The following is a 20,052-nucleotide window of genomic DNA, read 5'->3' as shown; positions in this document are numbered from 1 at the left end:
AACACATCCTGACTTCACTGACCTTCTGTGAAGCTTTTGGAGAAGCTCGACTTCTTGCGGTGCCTGATGGAGAAACAGAAAACCATCGATCTGAAATCGATCAAGACAAACCCTCTGGACTGTTTTTCCGCGGCGCTGCACTGCCCTGCATTTCCTTTTCTCATCTTGTTTCCATGCAAATCAGTGACTCAGCCTCATTCCAGGACTCTGAGCTGCTTCGGTGTGAAGTTACGGCGAAAAACGAAACAAAACGAGGCGCTGACTGTGCATTAAATCTCCAGTCAGCATTCACAACATTCAAAAAGACAAACTGCAGCTCTGACCTCAGATCAGCCTGAACAAGAGTGTGTGTTTGTCAGACGGGTTAATGAGATGTAATGTTCGTGCCGCTCTGAGTCATGACGGACTCTCACAGGAGCTTCAGGACAAACTGCGACGGGCAGTCGTGACATTCTTCGGGCTGAGTCGGGATGATCTCAGCGTGCTCTCTGGTTTCGGTATGATGTTGTAAACTGGATCCAGCGTTCACAAGCTGCAGCGTCGTGTGTCTGAATGTCTACATCTGCAGCGTGAGCAACTTCTGTGACTCAAATCTAACTTTTCCGTTCATTTCCAAGCTGCACCGCCTGGCTTTCAACAGCAGGCTCCACAAGAGAGAGAGAGAGTAATTTACGACCGATTACTGGCTGCTCGTTAGGACGGTTACATCACCGTGGCGTTGTGGGAAAGCCTCACCGCTGGCAGATGGCCTGCGCCTCCTTCATGGTGTTGCCTGCGGTCAGGATGTGCTGCGGCTCGAAGGTCATCATGGCCTGCATCTCCAGAATGGTGGCGTAGGTCAGCGCGTGGTACATGCTGTCTTTGGTTCTGCAAGAAACACACAGCAGTTGGTTTCTTTTATCTATCTTTCACCGGCATAGAGGAATTGCTCAATAAGGCAGCCTCAACATGATGTAAGAAATGAGACTGGAAGAATAGATCTTCTATCTTCAAACAGCATGAAAAGTATTTTACTAGTCTAAGGTGATCAAAGCAAGTGAGGTATGCTGATATACATACAGTACAAAATAATATATATATACAAACTGTTTTGTGCCGCTAACATGGAAGTCATTTGGATAATTTTCCATTAGTCAGCAAAAAATAACAAATATTTAGTTTGCAATAAATGAAAGTGTAAGAAAAGGACATCTGTAGACATTCAAATACCAAATTTGTGATAAATTAAATACAGTATCATCTAATTCAGTAGCATCAAAGCTAACCAGCAGTGAAAAAACACAATATCAGTCAAAAAGGCTAACGAGCTAACTATATTAGCTTTAGTTTCTTGCTACTGTGTGCTCAGCATCTCCTGTGATTTGGTATTTTTATGTCAGGAATTTAAATATTACTGTTAAGAATGTTTTAGCAATGTTATATCTTTAGTCCTCAGCCCCTTAATTCTGAACTATTTGGCATTCATCAAAAAAATTAAAGAAATCTGTGCGATAGCTAATATTTTTGTTAAAGTTTACTTCAAATTTTGAGAATACAGTCAATCATATGTAACAAGCTTGTGTTGATCAAAATGACTTGTGAGGTAAGAAGATTTTCAAGATTGTACATTTAGCATTATAAACAAGTTTGCAGTGTACAGGTTATATTAATGTTCAATATATTTGTATATCTTAAAACAAAACAGACACTGTTCTTAGGGGGTGTGTGTGTTTCTCTGGTTTTCCTTTATATATTTAACCAATTATATTAATTGGAGTTTTATACACTCAACCATGACAGATATTTTGCCAATCAAAGGGTCAGAAATAACAAGAAAAAGCACAAACAGGGTGACCCAAACACGTTGCCGTCACTTCAGGTCCCCAAATGTCTGTTTTGAACCAGGAAAAAAAAAGTGATGCTGCACTGGCCTCGAAAACAAAACAAGACACGACGGACGAACAAACTGCTTCAGATGGAGAACATTCTGCTTCTGGGTTTCAATAAAAGAGGAGATAATTGGAGAAATGAGAGAGCAAAACTGTCAGGTGCTATTTAATACTTAGAAGTGTAAAAATGCGACATTAAACATTTTATGTACTTACGTCTGTTTGGGGTTTTTAAAATTAAACGGACAATAAAAGTGCTTGTGTCACGTACATTTGTTAAACTAGTTAAAACGAGCTTGTTGTTCCAGTTTTGAAGCATTATTGGAACTCGTAATTACTCAAACCCTGCAGAGGGAGGAGTTTCCATTAGCAAGCTGTCCTGCTGAGGATTTAAATGGTTTTAGCTTCTTTACTTATTGTATGTGTGTGTGTGTGTGTGTGTGTGTGTGCATGTGTGTAATACGCACACAAAGACAATTTTGGTAACATAAAGGCCGAGGTGTGTGGAGAGGAATGCCGTTCGTTTGCATTGCTGACATTTCACCAGCAGATCGACTCATGTGACCGGCTGCTGTGACGTCTCTCTGAACTCAGACTGGTCCTCTTTCACATTCACATTAACTCAATTAGCACAAACTGATTTTTCAATCCACGGAAACTGAGCACAAACACATTCCAATGATTGTTAAAAAAAGGCTTCACTTCACTTTTCTTAACACATACTATGTGTACGTTGGACAAAGGAGAGACTTGTGGACACATTATAGAGAATGGAAAGCCGACAGAGATTAAAGTGGGATGATTCATGTGACTTTTAGCTTGTGATGAGCTAAAATTGCTGCAATAAGGGCTATTGTATATCAGCAGTCAGACAGCGTTTGCACAGTTCCAGCTGTTCACCTAAGTGAATTTATTTATCAGTTCTATCTCGGTGTCCAAACAGAAAACACGCCCAGTAACAACCAGGAAGCAACAACAGAGACCAGAAGAAGGCGGCGGCGGTGCAGACTGAGAGATTTGCCTGCCTTACATTTCCATTGCATCACACTCATTTATGTAAGAGGGCAACACGAACTCAAGCTGAGAGGCCTTTAAAGATGAAGCTGCGAGGTAAATTCAGCTGTTTGTACCTGAGCTGAAAGCGGAATTTCAAGCATTTCCTTTGTTTTCAGTCAGCATCATCTCAGATCTCAGCGATACAAAGGCCGTCGTCCGTAAAGCCGGGTCTCCCACATATTTTCACCACAATGATCTGAGATGCAAGGGAGGAGCTGCTCTGTAATTTCTCCAAAGACACGTGTGCACAGACACGCCTTGTGTTCAGTTCTGCACATGTTGGTGAAAATCAGGAAGTGCAGCGATGGCGAGAGATGCAAAACGGTCCATTTCTGACTAAATGCAGCGGTTTTTGTTGCAATAAATGGTTGAAATTGTGCCAAAATATGCAGAAGTTTGTAGCAAAGTCTTGAAACAAATCTTTTAAAAAGAGCAAAAGTTTTCTGCAGAGAAGTGTAGTCAAGTAACTCATAGAGGGACAAAGATAAAACCTACAGAAAACAACATCACATCAGTCTTTTCCTATTGATATTATTATTGCTGTTAGCACAGACGTCCTGCACCCAGTCTCTGCTGCAGCTGTGAGGAATGGGGTGGGACGGCATGATGGGAGAATAAAATTGCACCGGCATGCTTGAACAGAGAACTGGCAAATACAGGTAAGCCTGCTGCTGCTGTTGTTGGATACCTCTGGGATTTAAGGGATGATAAAAGAAAAAAAAACACTTGACTGGTTACTTAGCAAGCATGTTCACGCAATGCTGTACACGAGTCTGCAGCAGCTCCCTCACTATAAATCAGACGAGGACAAACTCAGATCCTGCGTCTCAAATATCTGAATCCTGCAGCATAGAAGCAGTTTTGAGAGACATAACTTGATATGAGTTTCTAACTGCAGTGATATTGATGTGAGGGGAGCATATGTAGCTACAGAACCTCTGGTCAGAAATACTGAAGCTGGAGGGCATAAATAAACCACAGCAAAGGAAACCAGTTGATGAAACCAGTTTAAACGTCACTCTAAAAGTAATTCAAAGAACCTGTTCCCACCATGAAATAAAAATGCAGCTTCAAACATTATTTCTGATGAGTTGTAATGACAAACCAATGTTGGCATCAGTTAAATGTTTTGTGTATTTTAAACTCACATTTCAAGTTGTTGTAAAACCTAAATCAAGTCGAGGTGACTCAATAAAATTGGCTTGATAAGTAAATACAGTATGTCTTCACCTTGAGGTCAGGACATGAAGGCCTCTCTTTTATATACACTTTAAAAGCAAATGTAAAAAAAGTGTAAAATGTAATATAAACTGTAATATTCATATTATGCCCAAAACTATTGTAAAGCAACAGAAAACATGTACTTTTACATGTTTGTTGGGTATTTCACAGATCTTATATCATATATTTGGAGGTTATTTTACCTGAAACATGTAAATTCAGTCTATTTTTGCAATTTTGCGATATCTTTTGTAAAATTACAGATTTTTTACAGTGAACTTAACACTGAATTTGCCGACTTGGAACAAGGCTTCTATTTTTATTTCCTACACTCATCACTGGATATATTTAGTGAGACTGGATAGACGTGGATGTAAACTGTGATCTGACTGGTCGGACCAGGCATTCAGCCACGAGGCAATAATTCTAGTTTTTATTGGAGCATAAGGTCGCAGTTAATTTAACTGGTTTAAACTCTGTTCACGTGTCCCATTTTTGTCCCCAGTTTGCTTTTTGTCACTGACACTGATTAAGTGTGTAACTAATAACACAATGTGAGTAATTAGAAAACGACTTTGAAAGCGTTTTAGTTTCTAAGTGTGTCACATGCTGGTATTAACCACATTGTGAGGACCTGCGTTTGTTTACACAGTCACGTTCTGGGGACATGTCCTTATGGGGACCAAAGTCAAGTCTCCCAAAACGTAAATAGTAAAGCTCAAGACACGTAAAGGGTGATTGTTAGGGACATAGTAGTGAAAGAAATGAATGTAAGTGTAATTTAATGTCCTCTGAAGTCATGGATATTGTGTTTGTTCCACCTGATTGCGTCACAACACGACTAACAGACGTTAAAAAGGAGACAGTGAAGAAGAAGAGCATTAGAAAGCACACATGGATTAAAGAGGAGACACAGACAAGAAATGCTTCTGCTGGTGTTTCACATCCTCTGGGCTTTTTGTTTCTCACAGATTAATCTTTCGATGTCTCTCTCTCACAATGCAGCAAATGTCCTCGCACTTTACATGATACCACACACTATAAGTCTGACACCGCAGGCCATCAGCTTCCTTACAAAACCCCTTTCTGAGGAGGAAAAACTACAAGACTCTGAACAACGCCGTGTGTGTGTTACCGGGTTTTGCACAAGCCAAGCGAAATAAAGATTTTTCTCAATTAGACTGGAATGCCGCATTCAAATGTAAAACAACACGTTGCTTCACTGCGTCCTTACTGAGTTATTCTGTTAAACTACAGACAGGCTTGAAGCAAGGAAGCTGTGAATGTTCAACAGTCTGCATGTGATTTATTTAACCTTGATATCTGGTCAGACCACAATGAATCCACTTGTCGTAATATTTAAATCCGCACTGATTCCTGATTTATGCGGCAAATCCAACCGTCTGGATTCTGACCAGTACATCAGTTGGTTGATTCTATTAGGTAGTTATCGGCTGATATGGAAACTTTCTTTTACACAAAACTATAGAGAAAAGGATGCTTGGGATTATTTAGAAACAGCGTAATCCGACTCCATTGTGTACAAATCTCAGCACTTTTTGCAGCACATGTAGCAGAGTACACGTGAGCAGATGGTGGTGCAGAGTAAAGCTTTGTCTTCATGCTAAGCTACTAGCTAGCTTTGAAACACAGTGACCATCAGGTTGCTGGAGGCCCACTTTAGTCAGTAGGAAGTCAGAATTTAACAACACCCACAGCAGCTTGAGCCGCTGGAATACTTTACAAATCCCAATTAACAAATAGTGAAGCATATTATATTTATGACACCAGGAAAGACACTCGGCAACAAAATATTTATGTGCAATTAAAGTCTATAAAATGGTGTCTGCGCTAACAAATAACATCACTTTAAACACTGACTCAGGAAGCGCTATAAACAACAAAATTACTCTAACCACGTCTGCCAATCTGGACCTCAGCACAATAGTGCAAACACAAAGCGTGGGCCGACGGGAGGCTGTTCTTGTGTCTCAGCACTGAAAAGAAGAAACTGGGGCGAAGGAGTGGCCCAGAGCCTCGGAGAGAAAAGACCGAGCAGCGAAATAATAGCAACACTGTGATAAAGGGTCTGATAATAGAGCAGATAATAAGCTGTGGACAATGAAGTAACTCGATAACATGGTGTTGGAGTACAAAACTGAGAGGCAGGGTGTGATTCTGGAGAGGGAGTTTGTGTTTATGGATGAAAAAGCAGCATGTCAATCACGTAAAACCTCAGTCAGCCCTGATACAGACACTGGGATCTCTGTTTCTGACCTTTTACTGAGCCACAAATGGGACAGCTTAAACGCTAAAGGGCTGCTCAGGCAATTTTAGCATTCCACTTGAATGAAGTTGCGAGATTCATTCAACTGTTTCAGGCTGAAGAGTAACAAACTTATGCATAAAATCAATTAAGCGCCTCTTTTTATTCAAAAAAATTATTTATTAAAAAAAAAATCTAAGAAGCATATAAATTGATAGAAATCCTTTAGGGAAACTTTTTAAACAATGATATTATTTTAGTGATTGTTCATCATTATCAAAGCAAAAAGCAACAGAAATGTGGGTAATGTTACAGCACTTCCAGAAATACATTCCTTCCTTCCAATCTGACTTTCAAATGTGAATTGCCGTTGCCGTAGAAAAAACAAGCTGAGAGCAAAGCCAGCAGTTCTGTGAGACGATACGGTGATAAAACAATCAACCTCCTCCTGTTTTATCCGATTTTTCTGTTTATTTTATGATAAACTATCTTCAAAGGCAACCTGGGTAAACACAAAATACTTGAGGCTATCTCATACTAATTTGGTCTGTGTGAAAAAAACATTTGTCTCCTTATTTATTATTAAATTTAAAAATCTATCAAACAGCACTTATAAGTGGCTGCAGCTGTTCTGGCCTGATTACTAACAGGCCTGTTCAATCAAACTATTCCTGAGACCAATTACAGAAGCGTGACTTTAGCTGAAAGGTCTCACCAGTGTGGCAAACATCAAAAGACCAGACTGATTAAAACACATTAGCCTGAGAAGAATTAGAAGTCTAAGGCTCTGGGACTCCTCAGATTCAAAGTGAGAGACTCCATCTACAACTGGAGGACTTGAATGAACTGTGAATCTTCCCAGAAGTGGCCAACCTTTCAAAATTCCTTCCACGAGCTCAGCAAGGACTCACGTGAGAAGTCAAAAAAGATCAGAAGAAAGCGTTATTTTACCGCTCCACTCAAAGATTCATTGCTTGTGGCTGTTATTTTACTCACCATTGCTTATTGTATGAAAAAGTTGGCAGACGGTTAATTTTTTATTTATAGAGGCACTTAATGGCAAGATACCACCAACATAACATCTGTGTTAAACTGGTCTTCAGCTGATTTGTTGAAGCGATTGGCGAATGCCAAGTAGTGCCAACATTAAAAATTAACAAACTGCACTTGTAGGTCAGTTTAAAACCATAATCACTAACTACTCTATACCCTTTGGTTGCAAATGTCTTTAACTGTTGTTTGTTTTCTAATTAATTACTGCCTTATCTGTGCTGTTTTGATTGTACTCTCAGCATCAATGAGACGTCTCGAGATTTAAATAACAGCTGAATGAATTCAAAGAACTGCAGGCCTCTTTCACCTCAATGTAGGTCAGAGCGCCCAACTCCACGAGATGAAAGAAACGAGCAAAAAAACCTGGAAAAATGTTGAAGCTTGTCTGAGTTTTGCCGCAACAGAAGACCCTCAAACCTCTTCAGAGAATGTTCTACAGACTGCTAGGTGTTACATACAACATTAATTCTGCTCTCCGAGAAGAAAATCCTGAAGGAGAACGTCAGGTCATCTGAGTCTCTGACGTAACTGGGTTATGCGGCAAGACGATGATCCAAAACAGGAGGAGGTTCACTTCTGAAACCCTCAAAGTGTTTCGTCACAGTTAATTGTCAAACTTTTTCACATAAGTTGTTTAGGCATCAAATAACCTTTTTTTTTTCTTCAGAAAAACAACAATTATATTTCAAAACCTGCATTTTGTGTTTACTCAAGTTGCCTATGCTTCATGTTAAGTTTTATTTGACAGTTTAGAATAAAATGCACAGAAAAATAGATAAAAATCAGGAAATATACTTGTTCACAGCGCTGTACGTAGGCACTGCAGAGTGTTGAGCTCGATGCTGAAGTCAGCAGCTCAGCGTTAACCTGCTGACGTCTACAGGTGCTGTGTTTACCGTGTTCATCATTAGTTTAATAGGATCTAAAACTCAACCAACCAAGTGAGATGGAGCCGTCGTTAATTGAATTATTCACGCCTGTGCTTTGCATGTGTATGCAGCTTCCAACAAAACACTAAAAATACTACACAGTTGCTGGTGTGCGGATGTGCAGGTGAGGGCTGATTCATCATATCTGCCCACGAAAGCACAGATGCAGGTGAGGACAGCAGCTGTATGTGATGCAGGCTGAGTTCTTACCTGCATCTGAGGCGGGCCTGCGCCTCCTCAAAGTCGTTTCTGAGGAACAGATCCAGGGCAGCCATGCAGTCCTCCAGAGCCAGCGACAGGTCGGACCGCGAGCACCTGCAGAGCAAAAACAAACAAAATTTGAGTGAAAATGTCATTATCCAATACAAATACAGGGATTGGAGCTTGAGGATTAGATCTGTTCGTCGTGTAACAGTTCAGTTAAACTATCCATTGTACATACACATTTTACACCTGATATATAAACTTATTATAACAAACAGTTTCTATACCAGGAAGCTACGAGACAAAAAGGTATCAATCAAAGTCAAATTATACTTTTATAGCCTTTCGTAAATTTCTTAAAAGGTCCTGAGTGGTGTTTTTTCTTGGTTTTTGTTTTAATCTGACACTGAGCAAAAAAAAATCATGAATCAGAATCAATACCGTTGCTAATCATTGACATATCTCAGACTGTCATAATCAATTATTCCCCATAGAGTTTAGTACATTGAAAATATTTCAATTTTGGAAAAAAAAGTATTTTTTATGCTGACATCTCTGTCTTTGAAGTCTTGACTGTGCATTTTCTATATAATAATAATGCATCACAGTCAATGTTGTCACTGATCACTGACACATCCCACATTGTGATAATCCCAAACAAATCCAACCACTACTTACTATATGGAAAATAATTCTTTTTTTGTGTTTCTTATTTGTTTTTAAAAAAAATAAAAACACAATAATTGGTAGTTCTGATCAGGACTGATGTTTGCTACACATCAGAAAATAATATTAATGCGTAATATTTTTAGGGAAATGTTTTTTATGCAGATATTTTTGTCTTCCAGATCCTGAGTGTGACTTTTTTTTTCTTAAAATCTAATACCGCAAAAAAATAAAAAGGATCACATTCAATGCCGTTTCTAACTTTTTTTAACTAACTTTTTTTTGTTTTCTAAATTAGAAAATAACAAAGACATAATGTAAACAAACTGGCATTTAAAGGGTCAACATCCAAACATTTAGGCGTCATCATTGGGACTGATGTTGGTTCAAAACGTTAGGAGTCATAGCAGAAAATAAAATTGACATTCAACATTGTCATGGCAGTGGTTTTTCAACATGGCCATTTTTGTCTTTAAGGTCCTGACTTCAGGTTTTGTTTTGTTTTGAATCTAATGCTGCATATAAAATGATATCACATGGCAGACGCATGTTTTGTGTTTGCTCACATCAAACAACAGTGACATCATCCAAACAAACCTGCAGTTAAAGCACTGAAATTCTGAAATCAATAAATATGTGGTTGCGATGTTGGTTAAAAGATATAGAGACTATTTTAATGGCAGTTTTTTTTTTTTTTTAAGATATTTCTGTTTTTAAGAACCTCACTATCTTTTTTTTTTAATTTATGGGTTAATGACTTTCTTTTAAGTGAGTTTTTAAAAGAGATCCTCGTCGCCTCACGCTGCTCCACCGTCGTCCCAAGTCCTGATATTTTCTCTGTTTACTTACAAATTCCTCCTTTATTGAATCCCTTGCACTCGTCTGCTATTTCAGACGGAAAACGGGAGAGAAACCGGCAGACAAATGGGCTCGGCGAGAGAACGCTTCGCTGCTAATGTTGTTTCTGTTTGCATTGCGCTGCAAATTACAAAAGGACTCGGCATAAATTACTGCTCTCGCATTTGTAAAAGCACAAGCTCCGGGAGCAGCTCGAACAACAGTTTCATGACAGCTGACGTCCCTAATGGCTGATGATAATGTCCTTTTGCATTCATTACACGGCACATGACCCTCACGTGACGGCTGTGGAGTGGCCAAAGCGAGTCATGACGGAGAATCTCGCACTGCTTCTTCACTCACTGGGTTTCTAATGGATCTGCTCTCAATGTGTGTTTCGCTGCAGGAGGCCAAACAGCATGTGAAGAACACATTAATAAGCAGGAAAAGGGGATTAAGTTAATGTAAAATCGAAAGCGCTAAAGGCTGCTGCATTAATGCTCTTCAACATTAAGCTGATTGACTTCATCTCATTTGCATTATGAATCATGTTTGATCGCTTTCCTTCGAGTTATTTAAGCTGCATCATGAAATGAGCAGAAAAGCGGCTCGGTCGCATCCATGTCTTGTGAAATAAGGTGATTTCATCATTTACATTTAACAGCTGGAACGGGGTCGGTCAGTTTTTTAACCTCTTTAACTGAAGTAGGTCAAACTTCAGACACACGCAGAAGAACAGAAGAGCGAAAGCCGAGCAAACAGCTACGACTAATGTATGTGACTAATAAACTTTACATTCCTGTCCATTGGAAGCACAGGAGGACGATACGCTCATCTCTCACACGCCCACTGCTGCAGATCTGCCTAATGACATGCGGGTGACTGCCGCGTTCGACATATGACCAGCAGCAAGCCGGCCTTCCCCACAACAGACGACCACTGTCAGGGAAACAAGCGAACGCATGATCATTGTGTGTCCAGACTTCCATATTTCATCAGGCACTAAAAGCTGACAGACAACAAGCTCGTGTAGGAAAATGGGTTTTCTGTTACGCATGAGTGACATTTTAATAGCAAAAAACCCCACTGCTAGTATTAAAATACAGAGTAGTATTAGAGTATAACCGCTTGTAACAAGTGCCTACAGATGATAAAGTAATAGAGGGATCAATACTGCAGCCATTAATACCGGTAGGAGGAAATTAAAGCGAGGTGTTTATTTATTTACGTCATTGATTCGTAGGATACAGCTGGAGAGTCACATGTCGTCCCCCGCTGATTGAATCAAACCAGTCCAACCAGAGCTTCCTCCACTGTCCTGTCACTTGTACTTTGAGAGTCCCTCCAAGTTTTTCATCTCATTAACATGTCAGATTGCTGCTTTTCTTTTTTTACGGGCTGGAAAACATCATGAGCATTTGCAAACTGACGCTGACAGTCAGACTTTCATACAAAACCAATTCAAGGAAATAATCTAAAGCGGGACTTTCCAGATCATTGTTGTTGTACAGGATCAGGCTGGCTGAGAGACTTTCACAGTATTTAAGGCGCAGATTTCACAGATCTGACCCTGTAGAGGAAGCAACGGCGCAGAGTCACATCGAAGGCATGAAGCTTTTGTTTTCATGGGAGGAAAAACTTTGAAATTTGGACTCAGACGTTGGTTTCTCGTGGCTTTAAAATGACGAGAGTACGGAAGAACAAACAGCCACAACTGTTACCAACATCAAACTTGTGTTATCTTCCTGAATTCACTCGTGCGCGCTTAAAAACACGTCTAATCCTGCCTCTAGATCGAATACCCATAAAACTACAATATTCCACATTATTCAGCCCTCTTTAAACAATATTGTACACTTGTTGGAATCCAATCACCTGTTAGATTTAAACGACAAGCCTAATTTAATAAAAAATAACTGCAGAGGGGCTGCGGTTTAAAAACCAGCAGGTACACGTGCACACGGCACTGATACACATCAAACACAAACTGAACATTTTCTGTTATCTCAGATTCCTGACGCTCAGATTGTCCGGATAAAGGCTGGAATCTTAACAACGAGGGTTAAAAAACAGCAAACAAGTGGCTCCATCGTTTCCTTGTACCTGGAAACCAACTCAACTGGAACTGGTTGGCTGGAAATCTGACAAGATTTCTGGCAGCTTAAACGCAATCTGAGGCCTGAGGACACTGAAAAAGGAAAGGAAGCAGTTAGCAAGCAAAAAAAAAAAGAACTGTAAAAAAAACAGGAGAGGATTCTGGAATAACCGACAATGGAGGGGGGAGTCCGTCACATACCACGCATTGTCCCGATAATTCAATTTAAAGTCAGCAAGCCTGAAATTCTGAGTTGATTTCTCCAGAGAGCGACTTGCACAATGTCGATTATTATCATGCGGCTGCACACATGAACCCACTGTTCAGACGGCCGGCTCTGCGTACGCAAAGAACACACACTTCTGCTAAGAGTGACGAAGCATTAAGTTTGCCGGTTCGCACGGCTTTCAGCACTCTCATTCCAGCTGCTACGAGACGTCCGTGGCATCACAAAAGAGCCCGACAATAAACCGAAGCGAGTTCGTCCACATGCCTGAGTGTCACGGCTGGAGCACGGCAAAACATCTCACAGGAGGCCGAAGGAGGACTGAATGACAACAACGACAAAAAAACAACAACAACACACCAACATGCAGCCGGTATCTTACCCGTTCGTCAGAGTCTTTTCCTCTCCTGACATTTTCATCTGGCAAAAGTGAGTGAGTGTGAACGGCAGAGAAAGAGACACAAGTGGGAGAGGAAATGCAGAAGTGTGAGCCCAGAGGCCTCTCCAGCAGTGCAGTGTAATGGTCTGTGTCTCTGTCTGTAGCAGCAGAAGGGCAGAGAGAGGCAGAAAGAGAAGGGGAAGAATGAATGGAAGAGGAGGGAGGAGGAGGAGGAGGAGGAGGAGGAGGAGGAAGGACGGATGCAGCAGCAGCTCTTAATAAGATTGGGATGACTATCACACATGAGGAGAGAACAACACACACACACACAAACACACACCAACACTAAACCTATCCCACCTCTTCCGATCATCACCCTCATGCTACACACTGCAGTCTCTGCTCCCATTGGCCAACGCTGAATCAGGGGCGGGGCTAAAATGACCTCAGGATTCTTCTTTTTTTTTTTTTTTTAATGATTTAAATACATAAGCTGTGAAACTGCCCCAAAAGCACAGAAAAAGAAAAGAGGAAGGAAAAATGTCTGCTGTACAAAGTGAGGCTGCTGCAGCATGGTGAGGATCTCAGCTGGTCCGATGTGCTGCAGTGGCAGAACGCTGCAGCGAGTCCAGAAATAGAACACATAGATGCAGCACCAAGGAGCTGGAGATGCACGAGAAGTAATGAATTACGAGCGGGCACGGCGCCGCCAGGTTTTACCACCACAAGAACAAGCAGATGCACACTGTGGGCGAGCGAGAGGACAACCGTAAAGCATTTTAGGTTCACTCAGCTTCGACACGAGCTCCCCTGCAGCCTCGACAGTGTCAGAAAGCTGCACAACAAGTCCAATAAACTCAAGATGTTAAGCTGAATCAACTGGTGACAAACAACAGTTGCGGATAAACTTGTTTTTCTTTCACATTTTCGATGTATAAAGAGTTTTTTCGTCATCAAACAGCCTCATGAATAAACTCCGTCAGCACAAATGCTGATCTGTTTCTGGGGTTAAAACCGTTTTGACTATTATGAAACAACCATAACCTAATCTAACTTTTTATTAAATTAGAGACGCAGCAAGTTTCCAGCATGTCTGAGCCTCTGTGGAGTTTTAACTCTTCAACAATGCATCCTGGGAAGTTTTCTTACAGCTAGTTTTGCTTCTGATAAACTAAATTTAATGCATTGACTGAACTCATTATTTTAAATGTCTCAACTGAATTCATATTCACATTATGTCAACAAGAAAAGATGAGTTGATTTGACTCAGTTCCTTTATATTTTACAGTGTGCAGTTTGTAGAAGGCCGGCCAGAGGCGTATCTCCCATCAGCAGATAACATCAGCAGTAATTAGAAATGTGCGGTTCGTGACAACCAGATCGTTGTAACGGCACACAAGCATCGACACCGCGGTTAGCTAACGACAACAAAAAGGGTTACGCTCCATTTAGATTCATTAGTTTAGGAGTCCTGCTAACATGAGCGGCAACGTTCCTGCTACGACACGTCTGCCGTGCCGAATGAAAAATGTTCAGATGGTTCATTCTTTTGAGATTAAATGAGCTCTTATTCTAGTAAAGCAGGACGAGTTAACACAGAGGAGAAACGTGCCGATGTTGGCATTCTACTATTTAGCTGGGTTTCATGTCGTGGAAATGTTCAGAAAACTCTGGAGTCATAAAAATATCTTTAAGGGTCAATTTATGCTCTCTAAGTCTGTAAGGTTTTCCAAAGGTACGCTTGATGTGAAATGTAATCATTTTAGACCTAAATGCAGCCTGAAGGTCGTGACTGTAAAATGTGTCGACTGCATGTGAACCAGGAAAACAAACAGCAGCATAAAAACAACAGTGGTTAAGAAGAGAAGTTGTGCAAAAGGCTTCTCACCTTAATTCATCATTAACAGAGTTCTAACTGAAGCTGCCAGACTTTGAAGGTGTACATGCTTTCCATCAATCGAAAGCTCTATATTCTCCAGATATCTCGTGCTAATTCCGTCTACTGGGACAAACCCCAGGAATATTCACAATGACGCGGTGCTACAGATGCTATATTACATAAAATTAGCTTTTCAGAAACACTAACATGCACCTATTCTACTAAAAACAAGAACCGTGTGAAGTCCACGTCGGTCTACGGACAAGAACCCAAAAAGCATGAACTGGTCTTCTAACAAGAACGTGTTTCATCCCCTCAGACCAGTAACTGCATTAGTGTTGCAGTCAGCATTTCTTTCCCAATCAGTCAATAGTTTGCACTACAATACAGTTCAAGCAAAGTCTTAAAAAGGCTTCACCGGTCCAACGAACAATCTAAAACTGAGAGATATTCAGGTTTACCACCACATGAGAAGCTAGAGTTTCTGCGTCCCGTTTGTATGGCAGCATCGACCAGGACAGTTAGTTTACGTTCATCCCATTAGACTTCTGTGTTGAAATCTGTCATAATTTGCACGCTAATTATTATGTCATGTCCAAAAACACGTTTTGTAAGGTTTCCGTTATGTTCACTTTTGTTATTTCCTGTTAAGTTACGTCACGTTCTGACCTGTTCTGTTACGCTCTGATCTGTTAACGTTACATTACGTTCTTTTCAGTTATTTTACTTTCTGATCTGCTATGTTACATTATTTCCTGTTGTTTTCTGTTATGTATTTTCTGTTATGTTACATTATGTTCTTTTGTATTATGTTCTGTTAGGTTACTATTTCCACGACGTTAAGTTGCGTTACGTTCTGATCTGATCTGTTCTGATATGTAACGTAACACTACATTACGATATTTTCAGGCTTATTTTCACATCTGTTATGCTACATTCTTTTCCGTTGTCTGTTATGTATTTTCTGTTTGGTTACATTATGTTATGTTCTGCTAGGCTACTATTTTCGTTATGTTAAGTTGCGCTACTTTACATTATGTTACTTTACGGCACGTTACGCTCTGATCTGTAACATAACACTACGTTACGATCTTTTCCGTTTTATTTTCAGTTCGTATTTTTGTTACATTAGGTTACATTATGTCACAATACATTATGTTCTTTTCTGTTACGTTCTGTTAGGTTATTTTTTTATTACGTTATGTCACTTTACATGATGTTACTTTACGTTACGTTACTTTATGTTGCACTCTGATACGTCAGGTAACGCTACATTACGATCTTTTCAGTCTTATTTTCACATCTGTTATGCTACATTCTTTTCCGTTGTCTGTTATGTATTTTCTATTTAGTTACATTATGTCACGTTACATTATGTTCTGTTCTGTTATGTTCTGCTATGCTACTATTTTCATTATGTTAAGGTGCGCTACTTTACATTATGTTACTTTACGGCACGTTACGCTCTGATCTGTAACGTAACGCTACATTACGATCTTTTCCGTTTTATTTTCAGTTCATATTTTTGTTACATTAGGTTACATTATGTCACGTTACTGTTACGTTCTGTTAAGTTATTTTTTTATTACGCTATGTCACTTCACATTATGTTACTTTATGCTACTTTACTTTATGTTGCACTCTGATACGTTAGGTAACGCTACATTACGATCTTTTTTATTTTATTTTCACATCTGTTATGTTACATTCTATTCTGTTGTCTGTTATGTATTTTCTGTTACATTGTGTTTGTTACATGATGTCACGTTACATTATGTTTTCTGTTGCGTTACAGTATTTTCTGCTACCTAATGGTTACTTTATTCGTTACGTTATTTTCTGCTCTGCTCTTTTGTTACAAGACATTTAGTTGTTTTATTTTTAGCTCTGTTATGTTACATTCTGTTTTTTGTTTTGTGTTTTGTGTTACTTTACATCACGCTCTGCTCTGTTCTGTTATGCTACGCTACGTCATGTTAGATTACGTTCTGTCATATTATCTGCTGTTACGAGTTCTTTTATGTTACCTGATGTCATGTTACGTTCTTTACTGTTATGCTCTGCTACGTTATGTCTGTCCTGCTCTGTTGCATTTTCAAAAGCGAACACGACCAGAACAATACAAATCCAAACTCTCCTGCTATTTTACACTGAAACATCTGGATCCTCCTCAGTGCTGCAGACGTCAGCATCACTTATTGCGCCCATCTCAGCCATAAATACCAGCGTTGTTCTCTGAAGCTGGAGTAAAACCCTGAACAGGACGCAGCCAGGCTGTATGGCACATTTACACACACTATTAGCAACACTGCTAACATCAGAAAAGCATAAAGATTGAACTCATGTGACCGTGAATAGCTGCAAATCACATCTGATATATTTTTCTCTCCCACAGTGACCCATAAAGATACAATCGCAAGAGCAAAGCGGCTCCGTACAGACACACGAGGGGGGAAATTCATCCAGCTTCTTTAAAGTAGAATGAAAAAAATAAAATAAAATCAGTTTGTTGCTGCGAGGAGGCCAGTGGGTCACGGGTTTAAGTGGGAGAAAATTTGATTTAATAGCTCAGAAATGTTGCAACTTGAAAACAACTCAGGTCTTTTAACTTTAATCTAATAATAATAAAATATCTAAAACTGTCCTGTACTAAATAACTTAATTCAAACACGACAGCTGAAAGTCAATATACACAATAAAAAAAGACTGACGGTGGATTATTGAACCTCAAACTGGTGCACAAACATGAATCACAATAATCAAATAAACTGGTGACGTCGGTGGTTTAAGTTGCTGTTGCACAATGATGCAAGTATTGCACCAGTTTTGTTGTGCAAAGGGGTTATATTTAAAAAATACATGCATTGTAGAGTGCATACTGTTAGCACAGCAGTGTGGAGGCTTATTTGGAGTTATTTGTTTGGTCACAGGCAAAAGGTTTAAGAACAGAGGATCATTATTGAATTTGTGCCATCAAGCAAAAGGTCTTTGTGCCGCAAATCAACTAAAATATTGCAGATTTCCTTTTAAATAAAACCACTGTTGCACAAAATGTAAACCAAAATATACTGTGGAGGGAGCTACAAGCCATTCTTATGCAAAAAAAACCCCCCAAAAACACTAATAACACTGTGGTTATTCCATTTAATGACCTGTTAACAGTCTAATCAGCTACTCAGTCATAATTTAAACGCAGAGAGCTGAGAGATGATGTTATTCTCAGGTTCACCCCGTCTGAATTATTGATATAATGAACAGCAGGAGAAGCTGCGTTTAGTCGGTAACCTTTTGACTTTTACTGCAGCATGTTGTTAATGTGAACTTCTCTCTGTTTGTAATCAGTTCACGAATGCAGGGCTTCAGAGTTATAACACAGAGAGTATATATGAGAAGCTTTAGATGTGTGATCCGTGTCCCTTCTCACCCGTTGGATGGATTTGCCGACTCCAGAGCATCTTTGTTGTCCGGCAGCTGTAACCTGAAACAGAGCAACAAAATCGAGGCTGTTTCAGAGAAAAGAAGCCGATCTCGAGGGACGAAAACCAGCCGAACGAGCAGCTATTGTTTATGGATCGTGAGAAACGTGGGCAGTAATGAACACTCCCAGGCAGCTGAATATTTTTTCTTTTTTTTGACGACCATGATTTGTTCATTTCTGCAGATATGAACTAAATTAAAACCACTCACTTGAAATCTGTGATGATGGGATCCAGGTCTGGGCTGTTTACGACCGACAACCTGAGATAAGAAACACGGTTCAGTCCGACATAAATGGATTCGAAGAGGTTCAGATGTGCTTTTTGCAGAGCTACTAGCACTGTGAGGAGCAGCGGCGGGTTTGCTGCTTTCTTAATGTTTCTGACTGTAAGAACAAACGGTGGTGAATGTGGACGTACCGGCTCGGGGAGTCCGGGCCATCGGGGATGTCTTGTGCCTGCACAGCATCCCTGTGAAGAGGTCGGAGGTCAACTTAGAGAGAACGTAAGAAAGAATCTCATGGTGGCGAGAAAAAAAAGGACGTTAGCAAGAAGACTGGGAGCCTGAGGACCTGAAGACTTAAGACTGTTTCAGATCTAGAACAAACTGATCTAGAACAAACTGCAGATATTAAACAAGATATCACACCAAAGTACAGAAGTTCAGACACTTTTATCATTTTCACAATAAATCTCAAGATGTACAAGTGTTCAGTGGCCTTTAGCTGCATTTAATGGTCTTAACATTTCAGTATTTTGGACGTATTTTACTTCAGTCGCTGACATCACACAATTTTTTTTCTCGTTTTTATTATTATTATATATATATTTTTAGATTTTTATTTATTTCTATGTATATTTTATTTGAATCCTCTTTTTAATATTAATTTTATTTCTTTATTTTGTATTATTACTATTATTATCAGCACTACTATATTTCTTAGCATATTTTTTTATTAATAGCACTTTTTTTTTTTTTACATCTGTGCACACATTTTACACAACTCCTTGTCAGTTTTTTAAGAACTTGCCTGAAAAATGTTGACGTGAACCAAGAAACTGTGATCAACTCATTTGATTTCAATAAAAAGAGAGAAAAAAATGAAATAAACTGCTATTATATAATGTTCCTGTTTTGTCTTGTTTTCATATTTCATGCTATTTTATGGAATTTTAAATAATTATTACATTTTTTCTAACATATTATATTTATTTATTTATTTATATTATATAATCATAACAGCAATAATTATAAACTTTCATATATTTCTTGTAGCATGTATTTCAAAGTGCAGTCACAAGGTGCTTTAAAAAAACAACAACTTTACAACGCATTAGAAAACACCAGTAAACATTTGTAAAAACTAACAAACAAACAAAAACAGTGGAACCTTAAAAAGAGCAATAACAAAACATCAGGGACGGTAGATCAAACCAGGCTCACAGCAATTCGTGAAACAGTCACAAAATTTAATCTATTGTTTCGTGTCCTGGGACCTGATTCGCCGACTTAGTACATTTCAATTTGAAATATCTTTCGTGTCTGGGACACGTTTTCCCATCAGACAGCTCATATACTGGGATGTTTCTGTCGTTCTTTTGTTCCCACAGTCAGCATGAACCAGTTCTCCTGTTCTGGTCCGTCCACACTAATAACTACAGAGATCACTGTACAGATGTGCCGCCCACATGGACCAGCGTTAGCATTCTGGAAACACCGGCGCTGCTGTTCTGAGATCGCTCTGAAAGTGATCCCAACCATATCGTTCATAGCTGTTGTCGTTTATCTGTGATAAAATAGAAGTGTTTTACTGTGTTTAGGCTACATGCTCGTCGTTACTTGAATTTCTCTGTAAATGAAAACAACTCTGAGCAGAAGGACACGTGAAGGAAAACA

The 20,052-nt window shown here is 39.5% G+C and overlaps 1 protein-coding gene across 1 annotated transcript in view; it reads right to left on the bottom strand.

Moving 5' to 3' along the window:
- The window catches only part of ttc39a (tetratricopeptide repeat domain 39A), a 32,508-nt gene extending 13,872 nt beyond the window's left edge, over positions 1 to 18,636 (bottom strand). Inside the window, 6 exon segments of the mRNA XM_008299500.1 lie at positions 4 to 63; positions 736 to 867; positions 8,604 to 8,708; positions 18,104 to 18,157; positions 18,367 to 18,417; positions 18,576 to 18,636. Coding sequence (XP_008297722.1) covers positions 4 to 63; positions 736 to 867; positions 8,604 to 8,668 — 257 coding nt within the window. The 5' untranslated portion in view covers positions 8,669 to 8,708; positions 18,104 to 18,157; positions 18,367 to 18,417; positions 18,576 to 18,636.
- Positions 18,637 to 20,052: the final 1,416 nt, after the last annotated feature.

The sequence above is a fragment of the Stegastes partitus genome, unplaced genomic scaffold, assembly GCF_000690725.1.
Source record: "Stegastes partitus isolate 25-593 unplaced genomic scaffold, Stegastes_partitus-1.0.2 Scaffold1426, whole genome shotgun sequence".
Classification (NCBI taxonomy): Eukaryota; Metazoa; Chordata; class Actinopteri; family Pomacentridae; genus Stegastes; species Stegastes partitus.
The sequence above is the reverse complement of the archived record's forward strand: the minus strand, read 5'-3'. Positions and strand labels throughout refer to the sequence as shown.